Here is a 26,366-nt window from a genome sequence, read left to right as displayed (position 1 = left end):
AAAATACATGCATACATAAATAAATACATGTGTAAATAAATAAATTAAATAAATACATGCATAATAAATAAATAAATAAAGAAAGAAAGAAAGAAAATACATAAATAAATACATGTGTAAATAAATACATTAAATAAATACATGCATAAATAAATAACTAAATAATCGGACAGATGAATAAATAAGTAAATAAATAAATAAATAAATAAATCAACAAATAAATGAATACATGAATAAATGAATACATGGTGCACGAATGAATGAATAAATGAATATTATGGTCCAAATTGTTGTGGTGTGTATAAAGTTAACGGAGAAAATATTTGGGACTGGAAAACTGCCGTCGGCTTTTCTGACTGGGTTGCCCGCCCCCCCCCCCCCGATTCCCCGTCCAGGTGGGCTCGTTTTTCATGATCAATCTGTGCCTGGTGGTCATCGCCACCCAGTTCTCGGAGACCAAGCAGCGCGAACACGCCCTGATGAAGTCGGAGCAACGCGCCCGCCAACTCTACCAATCGGCGTCCACGCTGGCCAGCGACAGCCAACCGGGCAGCTGCTACGAGGAGCTCATCCGCTACCTGGCGCATTTGGGCCGCAAGGCCTGCCGCCGCCTGGCCCGCCTGGCCCGCCTGGCCCGCCTGCCGGCCTCGGGCGCCGCCGCCGGACGCCGTCGGGACCGGGGCGTCGCCGAGACGAACGGACTGGCGCACCGCCATTCCGGCCACGTGGCGGGCGATCTGTCGCACCTTCGCCCGACGTACCAGCGGAGGCAACCGTCGCCGCCGCTAGCGGAATGTCGCCCGATGAACGCAGGCTTTAATTATCCCGTCATATCACCTCTCCACGCTCACCCGCATACAAAAGCTCCGAATCGGAAGGGAGGCGGCGCCGCGGTGGGTGGCGACAGGCTAGCGCAGCTGGTCCTGGAACACGGTGAGATGACGACGGCTTGGTCACTGAGCAATGATTCTTTTGTACGGTATTCTCGTGCGGTCCTGCCGCGGGTGGTTTCGGAATGTGGGAGGGCACCGGAATACCCCGAGAAAAGCCACGCGGGAGCATGCGCGGCCGGGGTCCAACTCGCCAACTCTGCACTGTGAAGTTGGCTTTTCAAAAACGTCAAGAGTCATCGCTGACATGAGCATCTATGCTACAATAATAATAATATGAATACATATTACCTACCCACCTAGCCATATTGCTAGCCACCTCGATAGCCATATAGCCAATAGATAGCTAGCTAGATAGCTATATAGCTAATAGATAGCTAGCGAGATAGCCAGCCAGCCAGATAGCCGATACATAGCAAATAGATAGCAAGTAGATAATTTAGGAATTAACTCGTTTTTCTAATGAAAAAAGAGACTCTAAGGTTTCTTACGCTGCCATAAATGTTTATCTAATAGCTGGCTGGCTAGTTAGCTGGCTATCTATTCGCTCGCTAGCTAGTTAGCTTACTTTCTATTAGCTATCTACTAGTTAGCTGGCTGGCTTGCTATCTATGTGCTATCTGTTAGCTAGTTAGCTAGTTTTCTATCTATTTGCGTGTGCCTGCCGCTGCTCACCCACAGAAAAACTGATCGTGTGACTGTAAAGTGACCTTGAGAGTTTTGAAAGGCGCTTACAGATGAAATGTATTCTTATTATATGCTAAGTTAATTTACAATCTTCTGTGAAGCTAGCTAGCGCTAACGCATACGTTTCCATAAACATCAAAGACGATTCGGAATGATCCGCGAAGCCGCCATTTTGGCATTTCATTTCGATGGACCCCTCCCACATCATGTCAATCTTCTACAGTAGCAGACGACGGAGTGATTTGATTGGATCGAGCGAGCGCGCCGCCACTCTTCGGGGAAACGCCCACCCGGCGGTCACGACGCTGAAGAAGGCGCTAAGAGAACCGCTTGTGCTCGATGACTCGTTGAAAAAAACGTTTTTTCTTTTTCTCACCTCGAGCTACGTGCTAATGATTGCGCAGAAATACGCCGCGCGCACAATCGCTCGTCTAAAAAAAGACCCCCCCCCCCCCCCCGTCCCCAGCCGCCATCTTGCTCAAAGAACACTAACAGCAGCTTCCATTGTTCTTATCTTTTGTTGTTATTGTTTTGCACGACTTCCAAAACGGAGATCGGAAAGAAAATTCTACCGAAAGACAAAATGCGAACTTTCAATGGCGACATTTGCAATCAGTCTTTCGTAACTGGATGAATATTTAGACGGCAACCCTTGAGGTTTTGTGAACATCCAATACAAATACAGTGATAGCTCGGTTTACGAACCCCTTGGCTTACCAAATTTTCCGTTTACGAACGTTACATTTAGGAACATTTTACTTGGCATGCAAACTATTTTTCGGGATACAAACTGAGCTGCCGCAATGAGTGATGTGTCTTTCGCGAACCAGCCACTTCTCCTGAAAGAAAATGGCAGCCGGCTTGTTTTGGTCCTCTATTCCCCACAACCCAGTCGTCAGTTAAAGCCACGTGATTGGTCAAGAACACAGCAGTTGAGGGGGTGTGGTTTAAACATTATAGAGACAGGGAGACGACGGAGAGGGAGTGATAAAATGGATAGAAAATAGTGAAATTTGGACTCGTTTCAACTTTCAAAGGCAGAGTGTAGACTGCAAGGTTAAAATATCCCATCAATCAGGCTCCACAAATAATCCACACAATCCATCTGTACACTTGATGCAAAAAGCTATCAAGCCAGCTAAACAGAACACAATTGATGAGGAACAAGATAAAATATAATAATAATAATAATAATAATAATAATAATAATAATAATAATAATAATAATAATAATAGTATTTCTGCGCGTGAGCAGCGGCAGCCACACACGCCAGCATTCACTCAACCTTGAAGTAACTCAAATCGGTAGAAAGCTAGCTAGCTAACTAATAGACACAGTAATAATAATAATAATACGTTTCATTTATAAGCGCCTTTCAAAACTCTCAAAGACACTTTACAGTCACAGGATATCTTTTCTGCGGGTGAGCAGCGGCAGCCACACGCGCCAGCGTTCACTCAAGTCGGAGGTAGATCTAATAGAAAGAAAGCTAGCTCGCTAGCTAATAGATACATTAACTCATTCCCTGCCAGGCGATGTGCAAAAATGTGTCTTCTCCAGTGCCAGGGTTTTTGTCATTTTCACCCACAGAATATTGAGTTTTAGGAATACAAAAACACATCCAAGACAATTTGTTTTTAATGTCAAAGGCAAACGTAGCGCTAACAGATGTGCTTTTGTGCGCAGGCGGTTGCGCCGCCCACCTCGCACTCCCCTTGCCGGGCGAGGTCCCCGTGGAGGCGTCGCCCTGTCCGTACTGCAGCTACTACAAGCAGGCGGCGGAGGACGGAGATCGTCGCGAAGAACCAGGTCCCTCGCCGCCATCTTGCAAGAGCTCCGCCCCTCGACTCGTGCGACCCGTGCGGCGGGCATGCGCTCCATGCTGGGCGGAACTCAGGGGCAAACTGGATCTCGTCGTGGGCAGCAAATACTTCAACAGAGGCATCATGATTGCAATACTGATCAACACGCTGTCTATGGGAATCGAATATCATGAACAGGTACGTGGAAGCTCGTTTGAGACCAAAATATAGCGAGACCTTGGTTTAACAACTTAATTGGTTCTCAGAGTGTGTAAGGTGAAAAGTGTGTATCCCAAAAATTCATTTCCCATAGGAAACCATTAAAATGAGAATAATCCGTTCCCAGGTCCGCATAAAACATCATTTTCTACTAAATAAGCCTTAAAACTACACAAAATATACCTTATTTTATGGATAGTAAATGTGCTATGGTATTATAATGAAAGAAATAAACTGTACTGTATAATAAAGTCGTTTTATTGACCTTTGTGATGGTCGTTGATGGCTTGATGGAATGAAGTGGCTGCTTTCATCAGCATTAAACACTTGATGAGGAACGTAGACTTTTTCTTTCACCATCCTGAGGAATGATCCCTTGTAGGTGCTTTCTCTGCAATCATTTTATCTAGTTCCTCATCAATTGTCTTCTGTTTAGCTGGATTGATAGCTTTTTGCATCAAGTGTACAGATGGCTTATTTGTGGAGCCTGATTGATTGGAATTTTAACCTTGCAGTCTACCCTCTGCCTTTGACTATCAAAGTTGAAACAAGTCCAAATGTCACTGTTTTCTATCCATTTTGTCACTATCGTTCTGTCGTTTTTAAACCACCTCCCCTCACTGCTGCGTTCTTGAACAATCATGTGGCTTTAACCGACGACTGTGGGCGGGGAATAGAGAAGCAAAACAAGCCGTCTGCCATTTTGTCGTTAGAAGAACAGGCTTGTTCGCGAACGACACATTAGTCATTGTGGCAGCTCCGTGTGTATCCCGAAAAATAGTTTGTATGCCAAGGTAAAATGTTCAGAAATTTAAAGTTCGTAAAAAAAAGTTCGTAAGCCAAGGGGTTCGTAAACTGAGGTATCGCTGTATATATTGCCGCGCCACTCACACAATCTCTTACGCCGGCGTGTATGTAACTCAGAAGACCTGAAGTGTTAATTAAAGTGTGACCCTTGGACAAGAGTGAGCGAGCGAGCGAGAGAGAGAGAAAAGGAAGTAGACGAGCGACAAGTAGACAGTCGGAAGGAGAGCCAGCGAAGGCTTTGTGATTTGCCCGGGGAAGATTGCCTTTTTGGCCTATTTACTCAACTGGAAGACACATTGGCGAGTTAGCAACTCAGCAGAGCCTGCCAAGGAGAAATACACACCCTTTGGACTTTTTTATTAAAGGGCAACCGACATCATTTTTTTGTTTCCTAACTGACATCAGAAAAACGTTTTATAGCACCTAAAATAGCCACAACACGCAGGCTGATAGTTTTAGTTAAATGCAAAACACCAGAAACTAGAAAGCGACACACAATGCATTTTGGGTACTTTTTTCATCTGAAAACACCGTGTTGATGACGAAATGAGAAGGAAAACTACAAAAATAACGCGTTGGTGAATCGTTGTGTGTCGCAGCCGATTGCGCTAACACGCATAAAGAAGGTGTAAGTTGACACAAATTCCCAGCAGAGAAATCAGCCCATTTCCAATGGAGCTTGGGCGCCATCTTGTGCTTTTTCCGCTACGCTACATTGCAGTGCAGACGCCTCAAAATGACACGGAAGGACTTCTTTAATCGATTGCAAACATGTATGCTTTCCTCTTCACAACTATTTTGAATCATATTCATAACTGGATGAGTCACAAGAAAGCATCTTCTCCCAATCTCAAGCCATTGTTTTGATTCTAGATCAAGGCAAGAGGTTCTGGCGTGATGTCACGAACAAGGGGGCGGGACCTTCTGAAACTCGCCATCGTCATTTTGAAGTCGTTTTGGGACACTTGAACTCATTTTGATTGGGTGTTTTGCATTTGACTAAAAATATCCACCTGCGTGTTTTGGGGTATTTTAGATGCTATCAAACGTTTTTCTGATGTCAGTTAGGAAACAAAAAAATGGTGTCGGTTGTCCTTTTAAAGGGACAGTACCTTTTTAGAAGAAGCTTTGGATATCCACTGTACTCAACTGGATTCCTCATGCCATCGCACGTGACCTCGCTCGACAATATTCCGCTTACACCTCAGAGACCGACCGGACAGACCGTCTCCGGAGAACATCTGCACCGCATGCCAGATGTCACATGCGCGTCGCACGTGCGCTCTAATAAATAAATGCCAACTCATTCCATGTCGTGCCTCCCGAAGCCTGTTAGCACAACTATCGTTTGCTTCTCCCTGGACTCTACACACTCCACAAGTCAGTTGATGGCCGACGGGATGCAAAACAAAAGGCGTCATTTAGCTGTCTCGCTGGCTATCTGTGGCTATCTGGCTTGCGATTAACTATTTATTTGCTATCTATTAGCTAGCTCCCTAGCTATTAGCTCTCTAGCTGTATGTATGATCTTTATCTGGCACTTTAACAAGAGCCAAAGCTGCAACAAAGCGCTTAACATGGACAGCTATCAAATACAGGAAATAAAGCAGTCACAAATGGAATGAAAATGGCCGACTTTATGCTCAAAAGCGGTAACTAGCTATCTATTTGCTGGGGCGAAAATAATAATAATAATAATAATAATTATAATAATAAATTTTATTTATCAGCGCCTTTAAATACACTCAAGGACAGTGACATTATTATTATTATTATTATTATTATTATTATTATTATTATTATTATTATTATTATTATTATTATTATTATTATTATTATTATTACTTTCGCCCTTTCATTCTTTCCCTTCTGTTAATTGGGAACGCCTCCAAATATTGTTTTAAATTTTTATCTTAAATCTTGTCACAATAAATAATAATAATAATAATAATAATAATAATAATAATATTTCATTTCTAAGCACCTTTCAAAACTCAAGGTCACTTTACAGTCACATGATCAGTTTTCAACCTTCACTCAACCTGGAATAACTCAAAAAGATAGAAAGTTAGCTAGCTAGCTAGTGGATAGCAAATAAATAGCTAATAGATAGCCAGTTATTATTATTATTATTATTATTATTATTATTATTATTATGTATTTTATTCATTATTATTATTATGTATTTTATTTATTTATTTATTTATTATTATTATTTATTGTATTAATTTGTTTATGTATTATTTTAACAACAAGCGGTTGTCTAAAATTAATTGAAAGTCTAGTGATTGGGGGGGGGAAAAAAAATCTGTTGAGTCGCTGCAAATTCTGCCTAGCAAGAGGTGATCCCATGCAGGGAAGTCTTTTGTTGCCGTTTTCCCCGCGCCTCGCTAGCAGACTCAAGCTAGCAAGTCTCGCCCACAGCCGCAGGAGCTGACGGACGTTTTGGAGATCAGCAACATGGTGTTCACCAGTCTGTTCAGCCTGGAGATGCTGCTGAAAGTGGTGGCGCTCGGACTTTTCGGCTACATCAAAAACCCCTACAATGGCTTCGACAGCATCATCGTCATCATCAGGTGGGGGCCCAATCACAACGCACCACAATATTTTACAGCTCATTTTGCACATTCGGGTAAGGACAACCGACACCATTTTTTGTTTCCTAGCTGACATCACAAAAACGTTTGATAGCATCTAAAATAGCCAAAACACGCAGGCGGATATTGTTAGTCAAATGCAAAACACCAATAAAAATGACTTCAAGTGTCCCAAAACTTCTTCAAAATGAACGCGGAGATGTCGAGTTTCAGAAGGTCCCGCCCCCTTGTTCGTGACGTCACGCCAGGACGTCTTGCCTTGCTCCAGAATCAAAACAATGGCTTCAGATTGGGAGAAGATGCTTTCTTGTTACTCATCCAAGTTATGAATATGATTCAAATAGTTCTGAAGAGGAAAGCATACATGTTTGGAATCGATTAAAGAAGTCCTTCCGCATCAATTCGAGCCATCAGGACTCCAAAGTAGCGTCCCAGAAAATGCACAAGATGGCGTCCAAGCTCTGTTGGAAATGGGCTGATTTGTGTCAACTAGTATCAAATAGTAGTCTTGGTGCAACACACGATTCATCATGACGTTATTTATGTGTTTTTTCTTCTAATTTCGCCATCAAAACGTAAAATATCGCTATATGCGCTGGAATCTTTGTCAAATACGCTCAGTAGAAGTCATTTGAAGTGATTTTACAAATTATGGACACAACTTGTTTTGGAGGTGTCGGTTGTCCTTTAATTAGCTTCTTGCTATACTGCATCTGCCTTGACTCAAATATCTAGTAAGCTATCCACATTGCTAATAGCTAGCTTTCTAGATAGCTAATAGATAGCTTGCTAGCTAGATAGCTAACATCTTTCCTGACCCGTCCAGTTGCAAATGGCTGAAGAGTTGCTAGCGTGCCCAGATAAAAAGCTCAACCCGTGTGTGTGGCTGCCACTTCTCACCCACAGAAAAAAACCGATCCTGTGACTGTAAAGTGACCTTGAGAGTTTTGAAAGGCGCTTCGAAATGAAATGTATTCTGATTCTTATGATTTGATGTCTTCCTCCCTGGGTGTGACAGTGTTTGGGAGATTGTGGGCGAGGCGGACGGAGGTTTGTCCGTGCTGCGTACCTTCCGTCTGCTGCGCGTGTTGAAGCTGGTGCGCTTCTTGCCAGCCCTGAGGAGGCAGTTAGTGGTGCTCATGAAGACCATGGACAACGTGGCCACCTTCTGCATGCTCCTCATGCTCTTTATTTTCATCTTCAGGTAGGAGATTCCACCATTTTTGGAGTTCAACGCTCCTCTAAGATCAGAATCAGAATCATCTTTATTGCCAAGTATGTAGAACACACAAGGAATTTGTTTCCGGTAGAACACGCTGCACTAGTATCGTTGTCAAAAAAACTGCTAAGTGGCACTATACAGTTCCATTTTGGCTACTGTTGAAACATCATGTCTGTGTAAGCTCTCAGTCGTACAGGAATGGTCCATCGATGAAAAGGTTTCTTCAGCCGTCATCTGTACTTCTTTCAAGGTGTCGGACGTTTCGCTTCTTATCCAAGAAGCTTTGTCAGCATACTAAAATCTTTTGCTGGTAGTTTGGGCCCTATATATATATATCCCTACTGTCCAGATGTGGCGGTGCCGCACTCTGATATGATTGGTCCCTGCTCTCAGGTTGGGGGGGAGCAGAGGACTACTTCCTGCAGCTCCACTGATTACTACTATTGTCTTGACTGACGACTGGCCTTATTGCCCAATTTGCCCTGGTATCACCTCATCAGCATGACACATCCTGTGTTGCCTAAGCAGTCTATTGTCCTCTTAACCGTAATGGTGGGGTGAGGTTCAATTTGGATCGTTCGTACAATAGACTGCTTAGGCAACATAGGATGTGTCATGCTGATGAGGTGATACCAGGGCAAAGTGGGCAATCAGGCCAGTCTTGTCTTTTGCCAGTCTTTTGCAAATTTCCCCGTTGTGGGGCGAATAAAGGTTTTCTGATTCTGATTGATGCAAAAAGCGATCAACCCAGCAAAACAGAACACAATTGATGAGGAACAAGGTAAAATTATGGCAGAGAAAGCACCGACAAGGGATCATTCCTCAAGATGGTGAAAGAAGAAGGCTACGTTCCTCAAGTGTTTAATGCTTTTTTTGTGGGGCCCACCCATGATAGGCACCTCCACCAAATTCCTCCTTTCAAAATAAAAATAACGGCCTCACTCTTCCATGTTTTGCTTTGTTGTGTTCGCAGTATCCTGGGGATGCATTTGTTTGGATGTAAATTTGGTTTGCGGCAAGACAGCGGCGACACGCTACCCGACAGGAAGAACTTTGACTCACTGCTGTGGGCCACCGTCACCGTCTTCCAGGTTGGACACACACACACACACACACACACACACACACACACACACACACACACACACACACACACACACACACACACACACACACACACACACACACACACACACACACACACACACACAGTGAGTAAAAAATGTGTATCCAAGTGAAATGAAAATACAAAAAAAGTGGACTTGGAACTGAAATAACAGCAGGAGTGAGGACTCTGAATGGGTACATTCAAAGTCCTCACCCCTGTCGTGAAGGTGGTTAAAATATCGTTTGACTTTTTGTGGTATGAACTTTTTCCTCTCATTAAACACGAACACACACACAAATAAACACACAGACAGTGAGTAAAGCTTACTAGCTCTCTAGCTGGCTATGTATGAGTTAGATAGCTAGCTAGCTAGCTGTCTAGCTGGCTATCTATTAGCTAGCTAGCTTTCTATCTATTTGAGTGACTTCCGGGTGGAGTGAACGTTGGCGTGTGTGGCTGCCGCTGCTCACCCAAAGAAAAAAACTTATCCTGTGACTGTAAAGTGACCTTGAGAGTTTTGAAAGGCGCTGATAAATGAAATGTATTATTATTATTATTATTACTTGTCAAAAATGTCCTCACTACATATGGTATAAAATGTTAGTGGTCCTCACAAGAGTAGTCATACAAGCACACACACACACACACACAACGGATGGCGACTTTTGCTGTTTCATTCCAAATGAAAGAGGAGGACATTGAAACCCAAGCAGCTTGCCCAGACACTCATCTTGATTATTTTTAATCCAATATGGACCGGCCTTTCCGTGCCCACTATCAGAGTAGATAAATGATATGCCACTCCCCCCCCCCCCTCCTCCCCTAAAAAGAATGAAAAAAAGAAAACGAGTCGCCAAAAGGCACTCGGCAGGAACTTGCTTAACGGTGACGACCGTTATTGCCGTTGAACCCGTAGAGACGGATATTAAATTCTGCCTTCGTTTGCCTCTTATTACAGCGCGGTGAGAAAGTCGTTTGTGGGTTTTAACATCGTTTTGTTATAAGCGGATTGGTGTTTTTCGCGCATCAATTTTCATGTTTACTGATGGGAGAATAAGAAGTTATCATATTTAAAAATGTTCATGCTGTTAGATGCTTAGGCAACATGTGTGACTCGAGTACACAATTGAAGCACAGAGAAACCTGCGGTCAATCTGAGGTCAATCTGAGGTCAACAGATACAGCTTGGTAAAGTGTCATCTTCATCTAGGAGATCTGGCCTTGGACAGAATTTAGGACTTGGGAAACGAAGCAATTTACGACTTGAAACTCCTTCACAGAAGAGCTCATTCGCCAGGTTACAAATTTATCAGTTGATGGAAAAGACAATATTTTATTTCTAACAGCTGTTCGTGCTTAGAAACATTCCAGAGGCGTGGTATTCCAATCAAGAAAACTATGTTTTACTAATGTATCACTTCAATTTGCATATACTCTCAATAAATAGCTTGGGAGAGGGCTGCAGAATTCAGGCGTCTGTCATGAATGGCTGCGTCTCCTGCCGGCAGTGAAAGCCAATCTTTCTGGGTTCGAGTCTTCGTCCACAGTGTCTGATCGAGCATCTCTGACATTACTAAACACGTACGTTCAGGTTATTTTGTTTAGATAAAAAAAAAAAACTTTGATAGAACGCAGCAGTGAGGGGAGGTGGTTTAAACATTAAAGAGACAGGCAGACGACAGAGAGAGAGTGAGAAAATGGATAGAAAACAGTGAAATTTGGACTCGTTTCAACTTTGATAGTTCAAAGGCAGAGTGTAGACTGCAAGGTTAAAATTCCCATCAATCAGGCTCCACAAATAACCCGCACAAGACATCTGTGCACTTGATGCAAAAAGGTATCAACCCAGCTAAACAGAACACAATTGATGAGGAACAAGGTAAAATGATGGCATAGAAAGCACATACAAGGGATCATTCCTCAAGATGGTGGAAGAAGAAGGTTACGTTTCTCATCAAGTGTTTAATGCTGATGAAAGCGGCCACTCCTTTCCATCAAGCCATCAACGACCATTACAAAGGTCAATAAAACCACTTTATTATATAGTAAAGTTTATTACTTTATTTATAATACCATCACACATTTATTATCCATAAAATAAGGTATATTTTGTGTAGTTTTAGAAAATTAGAAGGTAGAAAATGATGTTTTATGGGGACCTGGGAACGGATTATTCTCATTTTAATGGTTTCCTATGGGAAATTAATTTTTGGGATACACACTTTTCACCTTACACACTGTCTGGGAACCAATTAAGTTTGTAAGCCAAGGTATCACTGTATCTTTTTTGTTTTTGTTTTTTAGTGAAGTTTAGTGTAAAGTGTCCTTGAAAGTTTTGAAAGGCGCATCTAAATGAAATGTATGATTGCCGCAGACCCCCCGCAAAGTGTCATCGTTTCCCTTTTTCAGATCCTGACGCAGGAGGACTGGAACGCCGTCCTGTACAACGGCATGGCGTCCACCACGCCGCTCGCCGCCCTCTACTTCGTCGCCCTCATGACCTTCGGCAACTACGTCCTCTTCAACTTGCTGGTGGCCATTTTGGTTGAGGGCTTCCAGGCCGAGGTAAGGGCGACACCATTTTGTCCACTTTTAGCTGTCGTTAGCGGTGTGTTGACGAGAGTGTCGGCGGTGGCGGGAGAAAAGCTGTGTCGCCTGACATCAAACAGACACACACACACACACACACACACACACACACACACACACACACACACACACACACACACACACACACACACACACACATTCCTGTGTAATGGTTTTGTGAGGTCCGCATAACTCCAGATAAGGAGTGAGGACCACCGTTGCTAATAATAATAATAATAATAATAATAATAATAATAATAATAATAAGTTTCACTTATAAGCGCCTTTCAAAACTCTCAAGGGCACTCTACAGTCACAGGATTAAGTTTTTTTCTGTGGGTGAGCAGCAACAGCCAGATGCGCCCAGCGCTCACTCAAACCGGAAGTAACTCAAACAGAATAGTAAGACAAATAGAGAGAAAGCTAGCTAGTAAGCCAATAGATAGCTAATAGCTAGCCAGTTAGATAAGTTTAAAGAACTAGTGTTCCATTTGAAGACTAAATGTCAGGCCATTTCCCACTTCAACTTCTTTAAAAACAAAGCAATAAAAAGCGGACTTGAAACTGAAATAACAGCAGGAGTGAGGACTCTGAATGCGTACATTCAAAGTCCTCACCCTTATAGTGAATTTGGTTAAAATATCATTTTACTTTTTTATGGTATGAACTTTTTCCTCTCATTAAACACGAACACATACACACACATAAACACACACAGTGAGTAAAAAGTGTGTATATCCAAGTGAAATGAAAATACACAAAACAATCATTTTGGGTGAATGCATATATAGACCTTCTAGAGGAAGCCTTTAGAATGAAAAGCTTGTGAGGACCGGCCAAAAGGTCCTCACTTGTCAAAAATGTCCTCACTACGTATGGTATAAAAGGTTAGTGGGCCTCACAAGACTAGTCATACAAACACACACACACACACACACTCTCACAGACACACACGGGCTCACACATACGTACACACACAAAAGTCTCCAGGGCAGGCTTGTGTTTGGTATCACTTTTGTTATTCACAGCTGGTGAGCTTTTGTTGTTTACATTTTGCTGCTTTATCTCCATCATCGGGCAGTACACACACACACACACACACACACACACACACACACACACGCACACACACACACACACACACACACACACACACACACACACACCGGTAGACGCGGCCCGGTTGATGCGGTCCCCATCTCAACCATCCTTTATCGCCGCAGCAAAAATTCAAATTAAATCAGGCAAAGCTTCATTGCCGTGACGACAGGAGATCTGCTGAAATCCCCCCACTGCCTTCCCTGACTGACGGTTTTTGTGTGTCTTTGCGTGTTGTCGTCACGTGTTTGTCTGCCAGGGCGACGCCAGCCGCTCGGATTCGGACGACGAAGGCCAGTCTCTGTCTTACGACGAGGAGGAGAAGTTACGGGAGCTGTACGCCGCGGGTAGCTAGTTAGCTTGAGAAGCTAACATGGCGTTGTTGCGGTATGGTCTTAAAAAGGTTCTTTCCGTTCGTCCCGAAGAGAGGAAGATCGCGGCCATGATCAGCATCCCCAACGGTCTCCTGAACCCCAAAACCTCCATGCCGCCGCCCCTTTGCCTGCCCGTCATCACGCATACGGCGGCCACGCCCACCGTGATCCACGGCCAATCGCGGCGCGCCAGTGCCGCCTCTACCGTGGATAGCCTCGAGCAACAGAGATCGCCGGTGAGCCTTATATATAGAACAGCCTGATATATATACTGTCGTATAGTCGGCGTGCGTACGTACGTATTTATGTATTTACGTAATTACGTGTTTACTTATGTACTTATTTACGTGTTTATTTACTTTTTTACTGATTTACTTACTTATTTATTTAATTATTTACCTACTTATTTACCTACCTACTTACCTACCTACTTACAGACCTACTTACCTACTTATTTACCTACTTATTTACCTACTTATTTACCTACCTACTTACCTACCTACTTACCTACGTACCTACTTACGTACCTACCTACTTACCTACCTACTTATCGCCCTACTTACCTACCTACGTATCGCCCTACTTACCTACCTACTTACCGACCTACTTACCTACCTACTTACCTACCTACCTACCTACCTACTTACTACCTACTTACCTACCTACCTACCTACTTACCTACTTATTTACCTACTTATTTACCTACCTACTTACCGACCTACTTACCTACCTACCTAGTTACCTACCTACTTACCTACCTACGTACCTACCTACTTACCGACCTACTTACCTACCTATTTACCTACTTACCTACCTACTTACTTACCTACTTATTTACTTACCTACTTATTTACTTACCGACTTTATTTACTTACCGACTTTATTTACTTATTTACATATTTACGTCTTTACGTATTTACTTATTTACGTATTTACTTATTTACTTATTTACTTTTTTACTTATTTACTTTTTTACTTATTTACTTATTTGCTTTTTTGCTTATTTACATATTTACTTATTAGTTGCACTCTTAACCCTAGTGTGTTTTTGTTTGTTTGTTTGTTTGTTTTTGTGTTGTTGTTGTTTTTTCCGGGCGTTATCTCCCCAGCCTCCGTGGGACAGCCTCCCGCAGAGCCGCCGCTCCAGCTGGACCAGCGTGGGCGTGGGCCGGGCCCCCAGCCTCCACCGCCGGAGCCAGTCGGGCGAGATGGAGTCGCTGCTCTCGGACGGCGGCAGCGGCAGCAGGGAGGCGTCCTTGGACACCCCCGACTACCTTCAGGTGCCCCCCTTGCGCTCGCCCGACTGCAACGGGTCCACCGCCTTCGCCGCGCCCGAGCACGCTTGCGACGCCGCGCTCCAGACGTCGCTTTACCACACGCAGACGGACGACGAGGACGTGGAGGAGGTTAGCAATCCCAATCCTGATCCTGTTTGACCCATACAGGCACTCCCCTACTTACAAACATTCGACTTATGAACAACAGTATATTACGTCTGTGGAAGCTCTCAGTCGTACAGGAGTGGTCCATTCATTGATGAGAAGGTTTCTTCAGCCGTCATCTGTACAAATTTGAAGGTGTCGGACGTTTCGCTTCTTATCTAAAAGGCTTCGTCAGCGAACATTTTTTTTGCTGGTAGTTGCGGCCCTATATATACCCCTACTGTCCAGATGTGGCAGTGCCAGACTCTGCTATGATTGGTCCCTGCTCTCAGGTTGGTTGGGGGGAGCAGAGGACTACTCCCTGCGGCTACACTGATTACTTCTATTGTCCAGACTGATTATTTCTATTATCCTGACGGATTACTTCTATTGTCCTGCCTGAGTATGGGGTCTACAACTAGCCTGATTGCCCCCATTTGATCTGGTATCACCTCATCAGCATAACTAAGCCTATGTTGCCTAAGAGGTCAGTTGTAGAAACGACCCAAATTGAACCTCACCCCACCATGGCGATTTAGTGAAGGGTTTTGCTGTTTTATATATTGGGCCAAAACTACCAACAAAAACATTTTTAGTTTGCTGACGAAGCCTCTTGGATAAGAAGCGAAACATCCGATACCTTCAAATTTGTACAGATGACGGCTAGGACAAACCTTTTCATCGATGGACCACTCCTGTACGACTGAGAGCTTACACAGACGTAGTAACAAATGTAGTTTTTCTCCAGTTTTACAAATACATATCTTTATTGAGCATATATTTTATGAAATGTTTCTTTTATGTAAGTATGTTTGCTTAAACATACTTATATAAACCTTAAACATACTTATTTAAGCCTTCAACATACATGTCATCAAAAAAATCTAGCACTGAAGCAACTTACGAACGAATTCACCTTACAAACGACCGTTCGAAACGTATCTCGTTTGTAAGTTGGGGAGCTTCCGTCAACTAGATTCGGTCGTTGGAGAACATCCGTCATGTGCCGTTGCAGACTTTGTACCAGAAGCTGAGGAATCTTCTGGAGCCGTACGAGCCTCAGTGGTGCGTGGAGCACGAGGATTGGTCGCTCTACGTCTTCGCTCCGCACAACCGGTAAATCGCCTGGCTGGGGGGCGTGTCTAAACACGTATACGCGCATTGTTGACATAATGCGTGTGTTTGTGTGTGCGTGCGTGTGTGTGTGTGTGTGTGTGTGTGTGTGTGTGTGTGTAGCTTCAGGCTATGGTGCCAGAAAACCATCGGGCACAAGATGTTCGATCACATCATCCTGCTCTTCATCTTCCTTAACTGCATCACCATCGCGCTGGAGAGGCCCGACATTCACCCGCACAGCATGGTAACAACGCTCGCGCGCTAATGCGCTAGCGCATTATAATTCGCTAGCTATTTGCTATCTGTTAGTTATCTGGCTATCTATTTGCTATCTATTTAGCTATCTATTCACTATCTAACTGATTGGCTATCTAGCTAGGTATCTGTTGGCTATCTATTAGCTAGCTTTCTATCTATTCGAATTACTTTTGGGTTGAGTGATCGCTGGCGCGTGTGGCTGTCGCTGCTCACTCGCACAAAAACGTATCCTGTGTCTGTAAAGCGACCTTGCGAGTCTTGAAAGGCGCTTAGAAATGAAAATTTGCTATCTATTAGCTATCTGGCTAGCTATTTGCTATATAGCTACCTATCTTTTCACTATCTATACCCATTCAGAGTCCTCACTCCTGTTGTTATTTCAGTTTCAAGTCCACTTTTTATTTCTTTATTTTTAAAGAAGTGTAAGTGGGAAATGGGCTGACATTTAGTGTTCAAATGGAACACTAGTTCTTCTCTAAACTTAGCAGCAACGGTGGTCCTCACTCCTTTATCTGGAGTTATCCGGATCTCACAAACCCTTTGAAACAGGAATCTGTGTGTGTGTGTGTGTGTGTGTGTGTTTAACAGGAGCGAGTGTTCCTCAGCGTGTCCAATTACATCTTCACTGTGATCTTTGTTGGCGAAATGATGGTCAAGGTACGTGTAGGCCGCCTTACGCTGGGCTGGAGGAACCGGGGGTGGGGTGGGGGGGGGGGGGAAACCAATTTGCATTGTTCCATTTTTTTTTTAGACATAAATCACCTCAGCAGAACTTTTTAAAAATGGAGCTGAAAATGGACTGACTTCAGCACGTCACGAATCAGAAGATTCACATGACTCATGACTGTGGACTGTTTTCCAGACCTATGGGGACCTGACGGTATTCACACAGCCGCAATGTGGGACATAAACAATGTCGGCTTCCGACAACTGTGACTCAATTTTGACTTGTTCAAACCTATTTCTTAATGTTGCAAAAAAAATGAAATCATTAAAATATTTCACAAGTCATAAATCTGGAAAACAACTTGTGTGCATGCAAACTTGTTTTTTCATGGTTGTGAGGTCACAAATCGGTCCCATTTCGTGTTCATCAATCATGTTAAATCGGAATTCGCAAATAAGATGACTAATGTGATTTTTGAAATGAAGTGTATTATTATTATTATTATTATTATTATTATTATTATTATTATTATTATTATTATTATTGTGTGTAACCAAACCGGTTTCTTTTTTCCAGTTTTGTGGGGACCTGAATCTGAAATGCTACTGACAGTTGTGTGTGTGTGTGTGTGTGTGTGTGTGTGTGTGTGGGTGTGTGTGTGTGTTTCTGAGTACTAAATCAGAATTTGCGAATAAGATGACAAATGTGATTAATGTGTGTAACCAGTTTCTTTTTTTCACTTTTGTGGGGACCTGAATCTGAAATGTTACTGAGGTGTTTGTGTGTTTGTGTGTGTGTTTGTGTGTGTTTCCGAGTACTAAATCGGAATTCGCGAATAAGATGACGAGCACGATGACGAACACGATGAATGTGTGTAATCAGTTTCTTTTTTCCAGTTTTGTGGGGACCTGAATCTGTAATGTTACTGAGGTGTGTGTGTGTGTGTGTGTGTGTGTGTGTGTGTGTGCGTGTGTGTGTGTGTGTGTGTGTGTGTGTGTGTGTGTGTGTGTGTGTGTGTGTGTGTGTGTGTGTGTGTGTGTGTGTGTGTGTGTGTGATTGCAGGTAGTAGCCATGGGCATGTACTTTGGCCAAGGTGTGTATTTGCAGAGTAGCTGGAACATCTTGGACGGGATTTTGGTGTTGGTGTCCCTGGTGGACATCCTGGTGTCGGTGGCATCGGCGGGTGGCAATCGCATCCTCGGCATCCTGCGCGTTCTACGGCTGCTGCGCACGCTACGACCGCTCAGGTGTCAAAACCGCTTTAGCTTCTGTCCGACCATTCTCGTTTGTCGCGGACGGTACCCAGTTGAATGAAAAAAAATCTGTTTTCGGAATACAGTGATACTTCGGTTTACGAACCCCTTGGCTTACGAACTTTTCCGTTTACGAATGTTAAATTTAGGAACATTTTACCTTGGCATACGAACTATTTTTCGAGATACACACGGAGCTGCCACAATGAGTGATGTGTCGATCGCGAACGAGCCCGTTCTCCTAACAAGAGCTATCACCAGCTAAACAGAACACAATTGATGATGAACAAGGTAAAATTATGGCAGAGAAAGTACCTCCAAGGGATCATTCCTCAAGATGGTGAAAGAAGAAGGCTATGTTCCTCAAGTGTTTAATGCTGATGAATTTAATGCCACTCCATTCCATCAGGCCATCAATGACCATTACAAAGGTAAATAAAACGACTATTATACAGCGGTTTATTTTTTTAATTATAATCCCATAGCACATTTATTATACATAAAATAAGGTATATTTTGTGTAGTTTTAAGGCTTAGAAAAGTAGAAAATTATGTTTTATGGGGCCCTGGGAACGGATTATTCTCATTTTAATGGTTTTCTATGGGAAATTATTTTTTGGGATACACACTTTTCTCCTTACACACACTGTCTGGGAACCAATTAAGTTTGTAAGCCAAGGTATCCCTGTACACTTTTTTGGAGGGTGCTCTGAAATGACAATTTTGCAGGTGTGCAACAAGGTTCATATTTTCGTGTCTGAAATTGATGGGGAGGGCGGGCGGGCGGGCAAATGAAGCGCCATTGGAAGCGGCAACAGTGCGAAAATTTAACAAGTGGGCGGGGCACCCTGTCAAAGTATGACAACACCACCAAAGAAAAAGAAATTAAGGAGATCTCATTTGTCAACTTTTTATTCCCTGCAATTAGGAAGCGCCTCACCTTGATGTGAGATGAAGCAAGATTAAAAATTGGAAAAGGGGAAACTCGTATAAAAGTTCATTTTTTTGTTTAATTTTTTTTTTTACATCATCCCACTTTTAGGGGAAAAAAAGTGTGACAAAGCATATTTTGAAAAATAACATTGAACACTAGCTTAAAAAACAACAGTTTGCAAAAATGTCCTTTTTTTCCCCAAAGCTAGCTATCTAGCTGGCTGGCTATCTGTTAGCTATCTATCCGGCTAGTTAGCTATCTATTAGCTGGCTAGCTGGCTGTCTATTAGCTATCTGTTAGCTAGCTGGCTGGCTATTTGTTAGTTATCTACTAGCTAGCTAGCTAGCTTTCTATCTATTTGAGTTACTTCCGGGTTGAGTGAACACTGGCGTGTGGCTGCCGCTGCTCACCCACAGAAAAAAACGTATCCTGTGACTGTTAAGTGACCTTGAGAGTTTTGAACGGCGCTGAAAAATAAAATGTATTTATTATTGTTATGTATTTGCCATCTATCTATCTAGTTGACTATTTAGCTCGCTATATATTAGCTGTCGAGCTAGCTAGCAAAATGGATTGCTGGCTATTGGCCGTCTTTTAGCTAGCTAGCTTTCTATCTATTTTGAGTTACTTCCGGGTTGAGTGAACGCTGGCGCATGTGGCTGCCGCTGCTCACCCACAGAAAAACTGATTCTGTGACTGTAAAGTGACCTTGAGAGTTTCCGTTTCAGGGTAATCAGCCGAGCTCCCGGGTTAAAACTGGTGGTGGAGACCCTGATCACGTCGCTCAGGCCCATCGGCAACATCGTCCTCATCTGCTGTGCCTTCTTCATCGTCTTTGGCATTTTGGGGGTTCAGGTAAACGCCCGCCCAAAAATGAATATTCATAAGAATAATAATACATTTAATTGATATATAGGCCTGTCAGAGATGTTCGATCGGACACTGTGGACAAAAGGCTCCAACACAGAAAGATTGTCTTTTACTGCTGGCAGGAGACGTAGCTATTCATGACAGACGCCTGAATTCTGCAGCCATCTGCCAAGCTATTTATTGAGAGTAGATGCAAATTTAAAGGACAACCGACGCCTGCGAACAAGTTGTGTCCCGAATTTGTCGAATCACTTCAAATGACTTCTACTTAGCGTATTTGAGCAAGATTCCACGCTATAGAGCTATATTTTACCTTTTAAGACTCGCGCTGAATATTTCGGAAGTCTTGTTTTCGAGTTGATGACGATGCCTGACGTGACGTCACGGAAGGAACGCCCCTGACCGAGAAAGCGACACGCAATGCATTTTGGATACTTTGTTTGATCTGAAAACTTTGTGTTCAACACTCGACTGAGTCACACGTGGGATGAAAATGAATTAAATTTACTTTTTTTTAAAAATCCACCTCTGTCCTCAAAAATGTTATTGCACTTACCTTCTCTGTCATCTGTGTGTGTGTGTTTGTATGTGTATGTGTGTGTCCATGCAGTTATTCAAAGGCAAGTTCTTCCACTGCGAGGGCTACAACGTGACCAGCGTCACCAACAAGACGCAGTGCTTGGACGCAGGTCACCGTTGGATGCGCAGGAAGTACAACTTTGACAACTTGGGACAGGTCTCACGCACACACACACACACACACACACACACACACACACACACACACACACACACACACACACACACACTTGTTTCGATAGTTTTGTGAGGTCACACACACTGGTGTTCCATTTGAAGACTAAATGTCACCCACCCACAAATAAATAAAAAGTGGACTTGAAACTGAAATAACAGCAGGAGTGAGGTTTCTGAATGGGTACATTCAAAGTCCTCATCCCTGTAGTGAATTTAGTTAAAATATGGTTTGACTTTTTGTGGTATGAACTTTTTCCTCTCATTAAACACACACACACAAACACACATTCCTGTTTCAATGGTTTTGTAAGGTAAATCCAGATAAAGAGTGAGGACCACAGTTGCTAATAAGTTCAGAGAAGAACTAGTGTTCCATTTGAAGACTAAATGTCACCCCATTTTCCCACTTCAACTTCTTTAAAAACAAAGCGATACAAAGTGGACTCGAAACTGGAATAACAGCAGGAGTGAGGACTCTGAATGGGTACATTCAAAGTCCTCACCCCTGTCGTGAATTTGGTTAAAATATTGTTTTACTTTCTGTGGTATGAACTTCTCTCCTCTCATTAACCACGCACACACACACACATAAACACACACAGTGAGTAAAAAGTGTGTGTATCCAAGTGAAATGAAAATACACACCAAAAATCATTTTGGGTGAATTTGTGAGGACCTCTCTGAAACCTTAACAGGTGCGTATATAGACCCTGTAGAAGCCTTTAGAATGAAAAACTTGTGAGGACGGGCCAAAAAGTCCTCACTTGTCAAAAATGTCCTCACTACTTATGGTATAAATTATGTGAGTGGTCCTCACAAGACTAGTCATATAAACAAACACACACACACAAGCACGCGCATGGCCAAGTAAATGAAATGTCCATCTGGCAGGCGCTGATGTCTCTGTTTGTGCTGTCGTGCAAAGACGGCTGGGTCAGCATCATGTACGACGGCCTGGACGCGGTCGGCGTCGACCAGCAGGTGCTCTCCTCACTTCAACAGTCCTTATTTTATTAGATAGCTAGCTATCTAGCTAGCTATCTAGATAGATAGATAGATAGATAGATAGATAGATAGATAGATAGATCTGTCTATCTAGATCGATAGATAGATAGATAGATAGATAGATAGATAGATAGATAGATAGATAGATAGATAGATAGATAGATAGATAGATAGATGAAGAAGGTGGGGAAAAAAAGTGAATGCGGTTGACGAATGGCTGCGGCGTGACTGCTGCGCCACATTGACCCCTGACCCCTGCGACCCCCGACTCCCGCCTGTTTTGTTTTGGGAGGCAGCCCGTCCGCAACAACAACCCGTGGATGCTTCTCTTCTTCATCTCCTTCCTGCTCATCGTCAGCTTCTTCGTGCTCAACATGTTTGTGGGCGTGGTGGTGGAGAACTTCCACAAGTGTCGGCAGCAGCAGGAGGAGGAGGAGGCCCGCCTCCGCGAGGAGAAGCGACGCAAGCGCCTGGAGAAGCGGCGGCGCAGTGAGTGCAAACTTCTCAGTTCCTCGAAGCAAACGGTGATGGAAGACCAGTCGCGCAAACCCGCTCCACGTTGACGTGCCCGCAGAAGCCCTGGAGAAGCCGTACTACGCCGACTACTCGCCGCTGCGTCGTTCCATCCATAGCGTGTGCACCAGCTACTACATGGACCTCTTCATCACCGTCATCATCTTCACCAACCTGCTCACCATGAGCATGGAGCATTACAACCAACCCCAGGTAACCACGGCAACGAGCCCTCTTCATGTGTGCCCGAATGAAATTGGGAAATGGCAGCGCTCCGTCCAAACATCTGCATCTTAAATACCTAGCGAGCTATTTGCTAGCTATTAGCTATCTGGCTAGCTGGGTATATGGCGCAAACTTGACTGTAAAGTGACCTTGAGAGTTTTGAAAGGTGCTGTCAGAGATGATACATTAGTAAAGAAAGATTGTCATATGACAGACGCCTTTTGCAGCCATTGATATTTATTGAGAATGCAAATCCATAGTTTTCTTGATGAGAATTTCCACGTCCCTGGGCGTACTAAGCGTGAACAGCTGTAAGCAATTAAACATTGTCTTTTCCATGAACTGATACATTTGTAACGTGGCTAATGAGCTCTTCCTGTGAAGGAGTTTCAAGTCGTAAAGAGCTTCAGTGATAAAGGAGTTGCTTAGTCACACATGTTGACTAAGCATATAACAGCATGAAACTTTGAAATATGAGAACTTCTTATTCTGTCTAATCTCTATCAGGCGCTTACAAATGAAATGTATTATTATTATTCTGTGTGTGTGTGTGTGTGTGCGCGCGTCAAACAGTACCTGGTGGAGATCCTCAAGTACTGCAACTATGTCTTCACGGTGGTGTTTGTGATCGAGGCCATCCTCAAGCTCATCGCGTTTGGCCTTCGTCGCTTTTTCAAAGAACGGTAGCAACATGCTAGCACGCATCGCCCTCCACCCCCTCAACCCCCCCCCCCCCCCTTTAACTGGATTCTTGTTGTCCAGATGGAACCAGTTGGACTTGGCCATTGTGCTGCTGTCCATCATGGGAATCACGCTGGAAGAAATCGACCTGAACGCCTCGTTGCCCATCAACCCAACCATCATACGCATCATGAGGGTGTTGAGGATCACGCGGGGTAATATTATTATTATTATTATAATTATTATTATTATTATTATGAAATAATAAATAACTCAGGAAATAGGCATCTACAAATAGATATCTACATAAATAAATAAATAAGACATCTACTAATAAACAGATATGTACAAAAATAGATAAATAGATGGACAAAGAAATAAATGAATACTAATAATAAATAAATAAAAATATATATTTAAATGAATAACTAAATCAATAAATAAACAAATAAATACAGAAGTAAATTGACATCTACAAATAAATAGGCAATGTTTACAAATAAATAAATAAATAAATAGAGATATATAAATAAAAGGATAACAAAATGAATACATAAACAAATACATTCACAAATAAGTAAATAAATAAATACAAATATAATAATAAATGAATAACTAAATTAATAAACAAATAAATACCGAAGTAAATTGACATCTACAAATAAATAGATGTGTACACAAATAAGTCAACAAATAAATAAATAAATAAATAAATAAATAAATACAGACATATAAATAAAAGGATAACAAAATGAATACATAAACAAATACATTCACAAATAAGTAAATAAATAAATACAAATATAATAATAAATGAATAACTAAATTAATAAACAAATAAATACCGAAGTAAATTGACATCTACAAATAAATAGATGTGTACACAAATAAGTCAACAAATAAATAAATACAAATATAAAAATAAATGAATAAATAAATAAATATCTCAGTAAATAGACATCTACAAATAAACTAATAAATAAAGACATACATCAATAAATAAACAAACAAACACACGGTTAGCGTTAGCATGGAAATGAAGCGCGCCCGCAAATGAGCGTGGCCACTTCCTGATGTGCGGTGCCTCGTCTGTTTCAGTTCTGAAGCTGTTGAAGATGGCCACGGGAATGCGAGCTCTGCTGGACACGGTCATGCAAGCGTTGCCTCAGGTAACCGCCGAGCAAACGGGAAGCCGTCCACAAAATCACTCTTGCTTGTATTAATAAGTAACTCAAATAGATAGAAAGCTAGCTAGCTAGTCAATCGATAGCCAACAGATATCTAGCTCGATAGCCAGCCAGCTAGATAGTAAATAGATAGCTAGCTAGAAAGCTAGCTAGCCAGCCAGAGCTAATAGATAGCAAATAGCTAGCAAATGATAATAATAATACGAATAATAATGCATTTCATTGATGAGCGCCTTTCAAAACTCTCAAGGTCACTTTACAGTCACAGGATCAGTTTTTCTGTTGGTGAGCAGTAGCAGCCACACGCGCCAGCGTTCACCTCAACCCGGAACTAACTCAAATAGATAGAAAGCTAGCTAGCTAGCTAGTCAATCGATAGCCAACACATATCTAGCTAGAAAGCTAGCTAGCTAGCTAGTCAATCGATAGCCAACACATATCTAGCAAGATAGCCAGCGAGCTAGATAGTGATTAGATAGCCAGCCAGAAATTTGAACTAGTTTCAACTTTGATAGTTCAAAGGCAGAGTGTAGACCGCAAGGTTAAAATATCCCATCAATCAGGTAAAATTATCGCAAAGAAAGCTCCTACAAGATGGTCGAAGAAGAAGGCTACGTTCCTCATCAAGTGTTTAATGCTGATGAAAGCGGCCACTCCATTCCATCAAGCCATCAACGACCATCACAAAGGTCAATAAAACCACTTTATTATACAGTACAGTTCATTTCTTTCATTATAATACAATAGCACATTTATTATACATAAAATAAGGTCAATTTTGTGCAGTTTTAAGGCTTAGAAAAGTAGAAAATGATGTTTTATGGGGGACCTGGGAACGAATTATTCTCATTTTAATGGTTTCCTATGGGAAATTAATTTTTGGGACACACATTTTTTTTTCCTTACACACTCTGTCTGGGAACCAATTAAGTTCGTAAGCCTCGGCCTCACTGTAGTTTAGCTCGCTGGAACGCTCCGTCTGCTTTCTGTACGCCCCTGTCTCACTCTCACTCTTTCGCTCTCTCGCATTCTCTCTCTCTGGATGCTGTCTCTGTGTGTGTGTGTGTGTGTGTGTGTGTGTCACGGTATCCATGTACTGTATATATGTGTGCGTATGTGGCGTACGCCTGTCTAGGTGGGGAATCTGGGTCTGCTCTTCATGTTGCTGTTCTTCATCTATGCAGCTCTGGGAGTTGAGCTCTTTGGAAAACTGGGTTAGTGCGCGTGTGCGTACGTACAGTACGCGTCGACGTTATTTTTTTTTTTTGCATTCCATGCATTAATGATGTCGATTTGAGCATAAAACCAACAGCGCGTTCTCCCCCATATGGCCGTCCGCCATTGTTTTCTAAGGCCTATCCGGCGGGTTGCCTTTTTCAGAGTGTTCCGAGGAGAACCCGTGCGAGGGCCTCAGTCGTCACGCCACCTTTGACAACTTCGGAATGGCCTTCCTGACGCTCTTCCGCGTGTCCACCGGCGATAACTGGAACGGGATCATGAAGGTGATTCGCAAGGAGCTCCATCTTCCAAGATGGAAGATGGAGGAGGGAGGAGGGAGGTTGGGACCAGACAATTGGTGGGGAGGCCTAAGGTCTTTTGCGCCCCCCGTTGGAAGAAAGTGGAAGTGCAATTTTGTATGGACGAGAGAGATCATTTGAGGTGAAAATTGGCAAAAGTGAATATACAGTAAAGTCTGGTTATATCGATATCGGATATATATATATATCGATATATGCACGCACGGAGAAAATTACATGCATATATATCGATATATATATTTTTTCGGACTAATATCGATATAACGACACTTATATATATATATATATATATATATATATATATATATATATATATATATATATATATATATATATATATATATATATATATGTTATTTGTGTGTGCGTGTATATGTTATGTGTGTGTATATATATATGTGTGTGTGTATATGTTATGTGTGTGTATGTATATGTGTGTGTGTACGAATGTGTGTGTGTGTATGTATTTGTGTGTGTATATGTATATATATTTGTGTGTGTGTGAATGCGTGTGTGTGTATGTATATGTGTGTATATGTATATATGTG

At 42.5% G+C, this 26,366-nt stretch overlaps 1 protein-coding gene across 1 annotated transcript in view; it reads left to right on the top strand.

Annotated features, from left to right (window-relative positions):
* LOC148893057 (voltage-dependent T-type calcium channel subunit alpha-1H-like) overlaps positions 1 to 26,366 on the top strand; it is a 53,451-nt gene that overhangs the window by 20,520 nt on the left and 6,565 nt on the right. Inside the window, exons 9-31 of the mRNA XM_089007303.1 lie at positions 396 to 933; positions 3,265 to 3,578; positions 6,831 to 6,982; positions 8,022 to 8,207; positions 9,199 to 9,316; positions 11,743 to 11,898; positions 13,280 to 13,367; positions 13,446 to 13,630; positions 14,504 to 14,800; positions 15,831 to 15,931; positions 16,052 to 16,175; positions 16,778 to 16,846; positions 17,919 to 18,103; positions 19,772 to 19,898; positions 20,524 to 20,649; positions 21,561 to 21,650; positions 21,971 to 22,163; positions 22,249 to 22,400; positions 22,986 to 23,095; positions 23,175 to 23,308; positions 24,192 to 24,262; positions 25,416 to 25,494; positions 25,661 to 25,782. Coding sequence (XP_088863429.1) covers positions 396 to 933; positions 3,265 to 3,578; positions 6,831 to 6,982; positions 8,022 to 8,207; positions 9,199 to 9,316; positions 11,743 to 11,898; positions 13,280 to 13,367; positions 13,446 to 13,630; positions 14,504 to 14,800; positions 15,831 to 15,931; positions 16,052 to 16,175; positions 16,778 to 16,846; positions 17,919 to 18,103; positions 19,772 to 19,898; positions 20,524 to 20,649; positions 21,561 to 21,650; positions 21,971 to 22,163; positions 22,249 to 22,400; positions 22,986 to 23,095; positions 23,175 to 23,308; positions 24,192 to 24,262; positions 25,416 to 25,494; positions 25,661 to 25,782 — 3,717 coding nt within the window. The remainder of the gene's footprint in view (positions 1 to 395; positions 934 to 3,264; positions 3,579 to 6,830; positions 6,983 to 8,021; positions 8,208 to 9,198; positions 9,317 to 11,742; positions 11,899 to 13,279; positions 13,368 to 13,445; positions 13,631 to 14,503; positions 14,801 to 15,830; positions 15,932 to 16,051; positions 16,176 to 16,777; positions 16,847 to 17,918; positions 18,104 to 19,771; positions 19,899 to 20,523; positions 20,650 to 21,560; positions 21,651 to 21,970; positions 22,164 to 22,248; positions 22,401 to 22,985; positions 23,096 to 23,174; positions 23,309 to 24,191; positions 24,263 to 25,415; positions 25,495 to 25,660; positions 25,783 to 26,366) is intronic.

Source organism: Hippocampus bargibanti, linkage group LG10 (genome assembly GCF_051943395.1).
Source record: "Hippocampus bargibanti isolate YZ-2025 linkage group LG10, ASM5194339v1, whole genome shotgun sequence".
Taxonomy (NCBI): Eukaryota; Metazoa; Chordata; class Actinopteri; order Syngnathiformes; family Syngnathidae; genus Hippocampus; species Hippocampus bargibanti.
The sequence above is the reverse complement of the archived record's forward strand: the minus strand, read 5'-3'. Positions and strand labels throughout refer to the sequence as shown.